This window comes from Pecten maximus, chromosome 8 (assembly GCF_902652985.1).
Source record: "Pecten maximus chromosome 8, xPecMax1.1, whole genome shotgun sequence".
Classification (NCBI taxonomy): Eukaryota; Metazoa; Mollusca; class Bivalvia; order Pectinida; family Pectinidae; genus Pecten; species Pecten maximus.
In genome coordinates this window covers 21,699,288-21,713,272 of record NC_047022.1, presented here as the reverse complement: position 1 = coordinate 21,713,272, position 13,985 = coordinate 21,699,288, and the positions used below count along the sequence as shown (strand labels likewise).

The window sequence follows — 13,985 nt, the reverse complement described above, 5'->3', positions numbered from 1 at the left end:
CGGTCCGCCTACTCTATGATGTATCAGAGTAACGATCCGCCTACTCTATGATGTATCAGAGTAGCGATCCGCCAACTCCTCTGTGATGAAAAAAGGTAACGATCCGCTAACTTCGCAATGAAGAGAAAGGTAACGATGCGCCAACTGCTCTATGAGGAATAATAGTTACGATGCGCCTATCCCTTTATGAGGAATAGGGGTCACGATCCGCCAACTCCGGTATGTGGAGTAAGGGTCACGATCCGCCTACTCCTCTCTGATGAATAAGGGAAAAATTCAGCCAACTCCTGTATGAGGAATAGGGGTCACGATCCGCCTACTATTGGACAGTAAATGGATCGTACATGTAAGCCTTGACTGGCAAAGCGAAGATGGTAAATTAGAGTAAAACAACCCTCGTGTATTGGACCTCAACATCACTTTACTCTCCAGTATTTGAAGCCATATATACCGTTATACTTTCTCTGTGAAATATTGATGAAAACAAAACATCAAAATCGATCAAGTTTAACCACGTTCTGTCTTTGTGACAGTAGATATATGGAAGCAGATTACATAAGATTTACTACCAACACGTATAGACTCTACTACAGACGCTAGCAGACATATTTTACCACGCTGGCTCTCATGACAATTCTAAACTAAATGAGGCTACAAAATCTCCATTTTTTAGATAGTTGGAGCTGTTCAGACATGTTTAAATGTCATCTGATGTTTTACGTTGTCAGTGGACTGGCCTGCTGTCAGGAAAATGCTTGGACAAAACCAACGACATCAGTAATATATATAAACAACACCGGAACACATATCAGCGACACCGGAACACATAGCAACAACACCGGAACACATATCAACTGTACCGGAACACATATCAACTGTACCGGAACACATATCAACTGTACCGGAACACATATCAACTATACCGGAACACATATCAACTATACCGGAACACATATCAACGACACCGGAACACATATCAACGACACCGGAACACATATCAACGACACCGGAACACATATAAACAACACCGAAACACATATCAACGACACCGGAACACATATCAACTATACCGGAACACATATCAACGACACCGGAACACACATCAACGACACCGGAACACATATAAACAACACCGAAACACATATCAACGACACCGGAACACATATCAACGACACCGGAACACACATCAACGACACCGGAACACATATAAACAACACCGAAACACATATCAACGACACCGGAACACCTATCAACTATACCGGAACACATATCTACGACACCGGAACACATATAAACAACACCGGAACACATATCAACGACACCGGAACACATATCAACGACACCGGAAAACACATCAACGACACTGGAACACATATCAACTGTACCGGAACACATATCAACTATACCGGAACACATATAAACGACTCCGGAACACATATAAACAACACCGGAACACATATAAACAACACCGGAACATATATCAACTGTACCGGAACACATATCAACGACACCGGAACACATATCAACTGTACCGGAACACATATCAACTATACCGGAACACATATCAACTGTACCGGAACACATATCAACTGTACCGAAACACATATCAACTGTACCGGAACACATATCAACTGTACCGAAACACATATCAACTACACCGGAACACATATCAACTATACCGGAACACATATCAACGACATCGGAACACATACCAACTATACCGGAACACATATCAACTATACCGGAACACATATCAACTGTACCGAAACACATATCAACTGTACCGGAACACATATCAACTGTACCGAAACACATATCAACTACACCGGAACACATATCAACTGTACCGGAACACATCAACTGTACCGGAACACATATCAACGACAACGGAACACATATAAACAACACCGGAACACATATCAACTATACCGGAACACATATCAACTATACCGGAACACATATCAACTGTACCGGAACACATATCAACTATACCGGAACACATATCAACGACATCGGAACACATATCAACTACACCGGAACAAATATCAACGACACCGGAACACATATCAACTACACCGAAACACATATAAACGACACCGGAACACATATCAACTATACCGGAACACATATCAACTACACCGGAACACATATCAACGACATCGGAACACATATCAACTGTACCGGAACACATATCAACTATACCGGAACACATATAAACGACACCGGAACACATATAAACAACACCGGAACACATATAAACAACACCGGAACATATATCAACTGTACCGGAACACATATCAATGACACCGGAACACATATAAACGACACCGGAACACATATAAACAACACCGGAACACATATAAACAACACCGGAACACATATCAACTATACCGGAACACATATCAACGACATCGGAACACATATCAACTGTACCGGAACACATATCAACTACACCGGAACACATATCAACTATACCGGAGCACATATCAACGACAACGGAACACATATCAACTAAACCGGAACACATATCAACTATACCGGAACACATATCAACTATACCGGAACACATATCAACGACACTGGAACACATATAAACAACACCGGAACACATATCAACTATACCGGAACACATATAAACAACACCGGAACACATATCAACTACACCGGAACACATATCAACGACATCAGTAACGCATAAACGACAACGGAACACATATCAACTACACAAAGTAGCAGGTGAAGATAGCCATCAGATGATCAGTTGATGGTTTGTGTGTCTTTGCTGGATGTCTAACTAGAGATATACAGCGAGTAGTCATTTGAACAGGGAAATGTGAATGGCATTTCTATATCACTTTCATTCTAGAAAACAGAATATATTCGACCGCTCTATAACCTTACATTGTAAACATCACGATTGCATTAGTCTAGATGTCCTTCCGCATATCTTCTCCTATTGTTAACACGTGTTTATGTTAGTTTTGATTTTCCTGGCCCGACTTCCGTTCTGAGTTTCCATACTTGTGTGTAAGAGGAGTGGGGAAATGTCCGGCCAGGACGGGGTTCGAACCCGGACCTCTGGACATTAGCCGGATGTTTTACCAATTGTGAGCTACCTGGTCGAGGATGATCGACCCGATCCAGTACATTTGTATCACTGATTGTAAGCCATGGGACGGCGGGTCAGCTGTATGTTACAGTTTTACATTCTCTATTGGCTGTATTTATTGACATCATATAATATATTACCGCTGTGTTGTTTGTCCGTGATTTTCCAAAGTCACGTGATGGGTCAGTACACGCCATCTGGTCATCCGCTCAGTTTGTATGGTTTATCCCCTCTTGAATAGCCAGGGGTTATTTCGAGGTGGGGTCTCTTTGTGGTAGCTGGTGGTTTTTTTTAATAGCAAGTCCTTCTGGTCGTACGCCAAACCATTCTGTCCAAACAAAAGTATGTAAAACCGCAACGTTTATACCTACAATGTTATACCTCCAATGTAAAACCGTGACGTTTATACCTACAAAGTAATACCGTGACGTTTATACATACAATGTAAAACCGTGACGTTTATATCTACAATGTAAAACCGTGACGTTTATACCTACAATGTACATATATAAACCGTGACGTTTAACAGTTATACTTCATACCTACAAAGTAATACCGTGACGTTTATACCTACAATGTAAAACCGCAACGTTTATACCTACAATGTACATATATAAAACCGTGACGTTTATACCTACAATGTAAAACCGTGACGTTTATACCTACAATGTAAAACCGTGACGTTTATACCTACAATGTAAAACCGTGACGTTTATACCTACATTGTAAAATATTTACATTTTCACTTCGCTCCGCCTCAATGAACATAGTAAACTCAGATCACTTCATTTCCCGTTGAAGATTTTGGGTCGCGTGCTTCTGTTCTGAGAGACGAATCACTTTCTTGCCGGCGTGTGAATACATTCACTGAGTTTACAATGGCGATCGAGTTCTGTACCGCCTCAGACTTGAATACACTTTCACTTTGTGAATTGTGTAACATTGTTATAAACATATATGAACACAAGTGGAATAGCCGCTTTATGTGTTAATAAAAATGCCAGTATAATGCAGACAGTTTAGAAAACAGGATCTGACAGAACACTGACACTCTCGATAGCACCGAGCTCATGACCTACGTAGCGCAGTAGGTCTAACGTTAGCTGTATCTCGAATGTCATGCTTAATACCATTTCAGTGGTCACAGAAAATAAACCTCAATTTAAACACTATTTAACAACACAAAACAGACTGGCAGCAGAAGTATGCTATATCGAGAACAGGGACACATTATTGTCGTAATTTGACTCAATCTAAACATATGGAGGACACAAGTTTCCGGCCGTCGAATACCGCCTATTTTCAAATCAATGTTTCTTTACTTACTATTACCAGAATTTACATCCCAAAACTCCAGTGCGACAATGAAATCCAATATTTCAAGAACACCTTGTATATCACCAGCTAACCTGCGACTAAAATCCACATTGTTACACTTTTTCCCGAGCTCTGAATATCCCGGCTATTAGACTGCATCACATCATTTTTTTAACCGAGTCCCTGTGTCTCGAGTGACCAAATCACACACTAACTATACTGTCAACACTGCACTTTAAATTCGTATTTATATAGGTATTACTAAGTTTTTATTATACAATATCATAAATATTTATTATAAATGAATATTTCACCTTGAAAATATCGTATCTATGTGTATCAACATCGTAATAATCAAAACGTGTATGGCACTATATTTTGCGTTGCCTTGGCGACTAGAATAGTTGACTGTCTGCTGTTCCACTACTGTGCACACATGTACGACAAGTATAACAATGTTACAAAGTGACGCACTTACGTCACACTGTTGCGACCGAATTTTGCAATCTGGTGGCGAAGTTTTAAATTTGGTTAACGTAAATATAAGGATTGATTGTCAATTTTGTTGCTTGCATGGACTGATGAAGGGAAGTGAACCTCGTGCAAATGGTACATGAACTGCTTCGCAGTTCACTTCATTTGCACGAGGTTCACTTCCCTTCATCAGTCCATGCAAGCAACAAAATTGACAATCAATCCTTAAACCGTGACGTTTATACCTACATTGTAAAACCGTAATGTTTATAACTACAAGATAAAACCGTGACGTTTATACCTACATTGTAAAACCGTAACGTTTATACCTACAATGTAAAACCGTGACGTTTATACCTACAACGTTTATACCTACAATGTACATATGTAAAACCGTGACATTTATACCTACAATGAACAATGTAAAAGCGTGACGTTTATACCTACAATATAAAACTGTGACGTTTATACCTACAACGTTTATACCTACAATGTAAAACCGCAACGTTTATACCTACAATGTAAAACCGTAACGTTTATACCTACAACGTTTATACCTACAATGTAAAACCGCAACGTTTATACCTACAATATAAAACCGTGACGTTTATACCTACAACGTTTATACCTACAATGTAAAACCGTAACGTTTATACCTACAACATTTATACCTACAATGTAAAACCGTAACGTTTATACCTACAACGTTTATACCTACAATGTAAAACCGTAACGTTTATACCTACAACATTTATACCTACAATGTAAAACCGTAACGTGTATACCTACAATGTTAAACCGTGGCGTTTATACCTACAACGTTTATACCTACAATGTAAAACCGTGACGTTTATACCTACAATGTAAAACCGTAACGTTTATACCTACAACGTAAAACCGTGGCGTTTATACTATTGAGTTACCAGGGGCTACGTTTACTGTCCTGGAGTACCAATGCCTATGTACCAGTGATCACTATCCAGTTTAATTACGAGGTGAATCAGTTCCAATCCACTCCGTTTAAATCCATCTTTCTCAACATTATTATCCCGTGGAAATATTACAAGCTGTTCATGTTTACATTTGTGTAATGGAGTCGATCAAGACCAGCGGATGTAAACCCGTGCAGGAGAGGGTCAAGGAGAGGGTCAAGGAGCGGGTCAAGGAGAGGGTCAAGGAGAGGGTCAATGAGAGGGTCAAGGAGAGGGACAAGGAGAGGGTCAAGGGTCAAGAGTCAAGACTATGCCTGCAGTATCTCAATGAATGTTGAACCATGTATTTTCTTCCTTGACTTATATTTAGGGGACTAAAGAGACCAAAATGGATCCTTGACACCCGTCCTCGTATGACACTGGCTGTTGGTGTGACCTTGACACCCGTCTCCATATAACCCTGGCTGTTGGTGTCTCCTTGACACCCGTCCTCATATGACCCTGGCTGTTGGTGTGACATTGACACCCGTCTCCATATAACCCTGGCTGTTGGTGTCTCCTTGACACCCGTCCTCATATGACCCTGGCTGTTGGTGTGACCTTGACACCCGTCCTCATATGACCCTGGCTGTTGGTGTCTCCTTGACACCCGTCCTCATATGACCCTGGCTGTTGGTGTGACCTTGACACCCGTCCTCATATGACCCTGGCTGTTGTTGTGACCTTGACACCCGTCCTCGTATGACCCTGGCTGTTGGTGTGACATTGACACCCGTCATCATATGACCCTGGCTGTTGGTGTGACCTTGACACCATCTCTATATAACCCTGGCTGTTGGTGTCTCCTTGACATCCGTCCTCATATGACCCTGGCTGTTGGTGTGACCTTGACACCGTCCTCATATGACCATGACTGTTGGTGTGACCTTGACACCCGTCCTCATATGACCCTGGCTGTTGGTGTGACCTTGACACCCGTCTCCATATAACCCTGGCTGTTGGTGTCTCCTTGACACCCGTCCTCATATGACCCTGGCTGTTGGTGTGACCTTGACACCGTCCTCATATGACCATGACTGTTGGTGTGACCTTGACATCCGTCCTCATATGACCCTGGCTGTTGGTGTGACTTTGACACCCGTCTCCATATAACCCTGGCTGTTGGTGTCTCCTTGACACCCGTCCTCATATGACCCTGGCTGTTGGTGTGACCTTGACACCCGTCCTCATATGACCCTGGCTGTTGGTGTGACCTTGACACCCGTCCTCATATGACCCTGGCTGTTGTTGTGACCTTGACACCCGTCCTCGTATGACCCTGGCCGTTGCGAGGACGCTAAACACCTAAAACCAAAAACAAACGGACATAACACGTCTAAAAATGAATACAGAAAAGTGACAAACTAGCTTACTGCAATCCCCCATTGGAAAATCACAATGTTACGCAATGAGACAATGTACTGCTGCAGGCGACATGTATAGTAATTAATGGAACAATGATTTTTATCTTGAAATACACAGAAAATAACTACTTGTCGTATTTCCTTCGCGATATATCACTATTTCTTTGTTACTACTTGTGTTCTTACTCTCGCGATATTTTACTATTTCTAACGATATAAGAGCACCTTTCAGAGATCTACTTGTCCTGTATCATCACTTTCTCTCCTGTGTTATGGACGCTACACTAAATCACTGTTCGTAGGACCACACTGCATTCTCACCGTTTATAAGTCGTTCGTTTTTTCGCCGTTCCTTCGCTGTTTCTTTGGGGAAGACAAGTAACGTTTTACTTTCTCGTAAGCTAATTTGATGCTTTCAATACGCCATTAATTATTTCAGTTTCAGCAGATTTCCATACATTGTACAAAGCTAAGCATAATCCAGGATCAAATACCCTGAGTTGTTTAAACCAACCAATGAAACGTCAAGAAACAGCGGTTGTTGATAAGTATCCGCAATACATTGTACGTTTATTATATATGTACTGTCACAAGTATCACATGACTTGATACAATAATTAAATTATACATACACTGTATTATTAATCACGTTGATGAAGAGTAAGCATTTTCATGTTTTAATTATACCATCCAGCCGTGATTACAAATTTATTTAATCACGTGGTTTTTAACATTGAGATGGAATTGGTTTCTATGATTCATTTCGAAAAGTGATCAGTGTCTAACAACCTTCCGTTAATGAAACAGAAAATCTGCGTTCCAATTCAAGATTTTTGCCTGGTGATAAAATGCATTAATCAATATAGATTTGGTAACAAACAGGAGTTTTTACGAAATGTAACCTTGATTCGTAGAGAGGAATAGCGCGGAACTGTCCCCTAATTGTAGAACTTCTGGCGACATTTTATCTGTAATCAATAGTTCGGATAATTACAAAATACTTTTGTATTGCTTTGTGATGTTTTTTTAAACAAAGAAAAGTGACATAAATCGTGTAAGGTTACGCTGAACGAAATCGCTGATTCATCAATAAAACTATTCTTGAAGAAACATTAGACATCACGAAAGTTAACTTATTAATGTACCGGCAAAACAAGTATCCAATGTATAAAATGCTCGTGTATATGCCTATACCTGGTGTGTATACCTATTACTTGTGTGTATACCTATTACTTGTGTGTATACCTATACCTGGTGTGTATACCTATAACTGGTGTGTATACCTATACCTGGTGTGTATACCTATAACTGGTGTGTATACCTATTACTGATGTGTATACCTATAACTTGTGTGTATACCTATAACTGGTGTGTATACCTATAACTGGTGTGTATACCTATAACTGGTGTGTATACCTATAACTTGTGTGTATACCTATAACTGGTGTGTACCTATAACTGGTGTGTATACCTATAACTTGTGTGTATACCTATAACTGGTGTGTATACCTATAACTGGTGTATATACCTATAACTGGTGTGTATACCTATAACTGGTGTGTATACCATTACTGGTGTGTATACCTATTACTTGTGTGTATACCTATTACTTGTGTGTATACCTATACCTGGTGTGTATACCTATAACTGGTGTGTATACCTATAACCTGGTGTGTATACCTATACCTGGTGTGTATACCTATAACTGGTGTATATACCTGTAACTGGTGTGTATACCTATACCTGATGTATATACCTATAACTGGTGTGTATACCTATAACTGATGTATATACCTATAACTGGTGTGTGTACCTATTACTGGTGTGTATACCTATACCTGGTATGTATACCTATACCTGGTGTGTATACCTATACCTAGTGTGTATACCTATAACTGGTGTGTATACCTATACCTGGTGTGTATACCTATACTTGGTGTGTATACCTATTACTGGTGTGTATACCTATAACTGTTGTGTATACCTATAACTTGTGTGTATACCTATAACTGGTGTGTATACCTATAACTGGTGTGTATACCTATAACTGGTGTGTATACCTATAACTGATGTATATACCTATAACTGGTGTGTGTACCTATTACTGGTGTGTATACCTATAACTGGTATGTATACCTATACCTGGTGTGTATACCTATACCTGGTGTGTATACCTATAACTGATGTGTATACCTATAACTTGTGTGTATACCTATAACTGGTGTGTATACCTATAACTGGTGTGTATACCTATAACTGGTGTGTATACCTATAACTGGTGTGTATACCTATAACTTATGTATATACCTATAACTGGTGTGTGTACCTATTACTGGTGTGTATACCTATAACTGGTATGTATACCTATACCTGGTGTGTATACCTATACCTGGTGTGTATACCTATAACTTGTGTGTATACCTATAACTGGTGTGTATACCTATTACTGGTGTGTATACCTATACCTGGTGTATATACAAACAATGTACCTATAGCTGGTGTGTATACCTATAACTGGTGTGTATAACTATAACTGGTGTGTATACCTATTACTGGTGTGTATACCTATAACTGGTGTGTATACCTATAACTGATGTATATACCTATAACTGGTGTGTATACCTATAACTGGTGTGTATACCTATAACTGGTGTGTATACCTGTTACAGGTGTGTATACCTATAACTGGTGTGTATACCTATAATTGGTGTGTATACCTATACCTGGTGTGTATACCTATAACTGGTGTGTATACCTATAACTGGTTTGTATACCTATTACTGGTGTGTATACCTATACCTGGTGTGTATACATATACCTGGTGTGTATACCTATACCTGGTGTGTATACCTATAACTGGTGTGTATACCTATTACTGGTGTGTATACATATAACTGGTGTGTATACCTATAACTGGTGTGTATACCTATACCTGGTGTGTATACCTATTACTGTTTTATATACCTGTTACAGGTGTGTATACCTATAACTGGTGTGTATACCTATAACTAGTGTGTATACCTATAATTGGTGTGTATACCTATAACTAGTGTGTATACCTATACCTGGTGTGTATACCTATTACTGGTGTGTATACCTATAACTGGTGTGTATACCTATAACTGGTGTGTATACCTATAACTGGTGTGTATACCTATACCTGGTGTGTATACCTATAACTGGTGTGTATACCTATAACTGGTGTGTATACCTATAACTGGTGTGTATACCTATAACTGGTGTGTATACCTATAACTTATGTATATACCTATAACTGGTGTGTGTACCTATTACTGGTGTGTATACCTATAACTGGTATGTATACCTATACCTGGTGTGTATACCTATACCTGGTGTGTATACCTATAACTTGTGTGTATACCTATAACTGGTGTGTATACCTATAACTGGTGTATATACAAACAATGTACCTATAGCTGGTGTGTATACCTATAACTGGTGTGTATAACTATAACTGGTGTGTATACCTATTACTGGTGTGTATACCTATAACTGGTGTGTATACCTATAACTGATGTATATACCTATAACTGGTGTGTATACCTATAACTGGTGTGTATACCTATAACTGGTGTGTATACCTGTTACAGGTGTGTATACCTATAACTGGTGTGTATACCTATAATTGGTGTGTATACCTATACCTGGTGTGTATACCTATAACTGGTGTGTATACCTATAACTGGTTTGTATACCTATTACTGGTGTGTATACCTATACCTGGTGTGTATACATATACCTGGTGTGTATACCTATACCTGGTGTGTATACCTATAACTGGTGTGTATACCTATTACTGGTGTGTATACATATAACTGGTGTGTATACCTATAACTGGTGTGTATACCTATACCTGGTGTGTATACCTATTACTGTTTTATATACCTGTTACAGGTGTGTATACCTATAACTGGTGTGTATACCTATAACTAGTGTGTATACCTATAATTGGTGTGTATACCTATAACTAGTGTGTATACCTATACCTGGTGTGTATACCTATTACTGGTGTGTATACCTATAACTGGTGTGTATACCTATAACTGGTGTGTATACCTATAACTGGTGTGTATACCTATACCTGGTGTGTATACCTATAACTGGTGTGTATACCTATACCTGGTGTGTATACCTATAACTGGTGTGTATACCTATACCTGGTGTGTATACCTATACCTGGTGTGTATACCTATAACTGGTGTGTATACCTATAACTGTGTGTATACCTAAAACTGGTGTGTATACCTGTAACTGGTGTGTATACCTATAACTGGTGTGTATACCTATAACTGGTGAGTATACCTATAACTGGTGTGTATACCTATAACTGGTGTGTATACCTATACCTGGTGTGTATACCTATAACTGGTGTGTATACCTTTACCCGGTGTGTATACCTATACCTGGTGTGTATACCTATAACTGGTGTGTCTACCTATAACTGGTGAGTATACCTATAACTGGTGTGTATACCTATACCTGGTGTGTATACCTATAACTGGTGTGTATACGTATTACTGGTGTGTATACCTATAACTGGTGTGTATACCTGTAACTGGTGTGTATACCTATAACTGGTGTGTATACCTGTAACTGGTGTGTATATCTATAACTGGTGTGTATACCTATAACTGGTGTGTATACCTGTAACTGGTGTGTATACCTATAACTGGTGTGTATACCTATAACTGGTGTGTATATCTATAACTGGTGTGTATACCTATAACTGGTGTATATACCTGTAACTGGTGTGTATACCTATAACTGGTGTGTATACCTGTAACTGGTGTGTATACCTATAACTGGTGTGTATATCTATAACTAGTGTATATACCTATACCTGGTGTGTATACATATACCTGGTGTGTATACCTATAACTGGTGTGTATACCTATACCTGGTGTGTATACCTATAACTGGTGTGTATACCTATACCTGGTGTGTATACCTATAACTGGTGTGTATACCTATAACTGGTGTGTATACCTATACCTGGTGTATATACCTATAACTGGTGTGTATACCTATAACTGGTGTGTATACATATAACTGGTGCGTATACCTATAAATGTTTTGTATACCTATAACTGGTATGGATACCTATTACTGGTGTGTATACCTATACCTGGTGTGTATACCTATAACTGGTGCGTATACCTATAAATGTTGTGTATACCTATAACTGGTATGTATACCTATTACTGGTGTGTATACCTATACCTGGTGTGTATACCTATACCTGGTGTGTATACCTATAACTGGTGTGTATACCTATAACTGGTGTATATACCTATACCTGGTGTATATACCTATAACTGGTGTGTATACCTATAACTGGTGTGTATACCTATAACTGGTGTATATACATGTACCTATACCTGGTGTGTATACCTATACCTAGTGTGTATACCTATACCAGGTGTGTATACCTATAACTGGTGTGTATACCTATAACTGGTGCGTATACCTATAACTGTTGTGTATACCTATAACTGGTATGTATACCTATACCTGGTGTGTATACCTATAACTGGTGTGTATACCTATACCTGCTGTGTATACCTATTACTGGTGTGTATACCTATAACTGGTTTATATACCTGTTACAGGTGTGTATCCCTATTACTGGTGTGTATACCTATTACTGGTGTGTATACCTATACCTGGTGTGTATACCTATACCTGGTGTGTATACCTATTACTGGTTTTTATACCTGTTACAGGTGTGTATCCCTATTACTGGTTTATATACCTGTTACAGGTGTGTATCCCTATTACTGGTTTATATACAGTACCTGTTACAGGTGTGTATACGTATTACTGGTTTATATACCTGTTACAGGTGTGTATACCTATTACTGGTTTATATACCTGTTACAGGTGTGTACACTTATTTCAAATGTTTTGAGATACTTCAACATACAATGCCTTGAAAGCGATATTGCCGAAAATTATATTCATTGCAAGGAATAAATCACACATGCTATTTTCAAAATTGATCCCGACACTAAGAATCCACCTTTCACTGACAATAAGATTTACGGCAAATCTACTGGGATGTTAATTGAATATACAATGAATAAATGTTCTTTAATATTCTGAACCGCAAAGATTAGGTCGATCAAACATGTTTATGGTTACAGATGAAACTTGGCAGCAAAGTAAAATAGTTATATATTTTGACAGAACAGCGTATTGACCTATAACTGTTACGTCCAATAATACTTTTGATACCACTAATTTAATATGTGTATTTCTTCTGTAGCTGCACACGACCAGAACTGATCAATACCCATAACCAGACACCATTATATGTTTCTGTGGACGAGGATTGTATATTTGTGCTCGTAATAGTGACGATCTTGACGAGTAGGGTGAAAGTACGGAAACAAAAGGACAATGCTGATGTGTACATGCGTAAAAACAAAAACAAGTAAAGAAGTATTAACACGGATACCCTTAAACGATAGGACCATGTGTACTGGGAGAGTAAGCGTCTTAATTTTGTTTCATTGGTATCGCAAATGATAATCAGGCTACATGGCGTGACTATACTATAATACATCCATCATCATATCGAACAAGACAATAGACGATGAGTTTAAGATAACAGCCATCACACATTCCCTTCATCAACTTCTAAGAATCCCTTTAAATCCATACGTCAATAATTTCCTTAATCAACAGTCACCATCAGTCTTGAGAATCGTGGCAATGTTGTTTTTGTTT

At 39.0% G+C, this 13,985-nt stretch overlaps 1 protein-coding gene across 1 annotated transcript; it reads left to right on the top strand.

The window, feature by feature from the left end:
• The first annotated feature begins 693 nt into the window (after nucleotides 1-693).
• LOC117332200 (adhesin Ata autotransporter-like) lies at nucleotides 694-13,693 on the top strand. Its single transcript, XM_033891084.1, has 2 exons — nucleotides 694-1,862; nucleotides 13,522-13,693. The coding sequence occupies exons 1-2, from the start codon at nucleotides 694-696 to the stop codon at nucleotides 13,691-13,693; spliced, it is 1,341 nt and encodes a 446-aa protein (XP_033746975.1).
• Nucleotides 13,694-13,985: the final 292 nt, after the last annotated feature.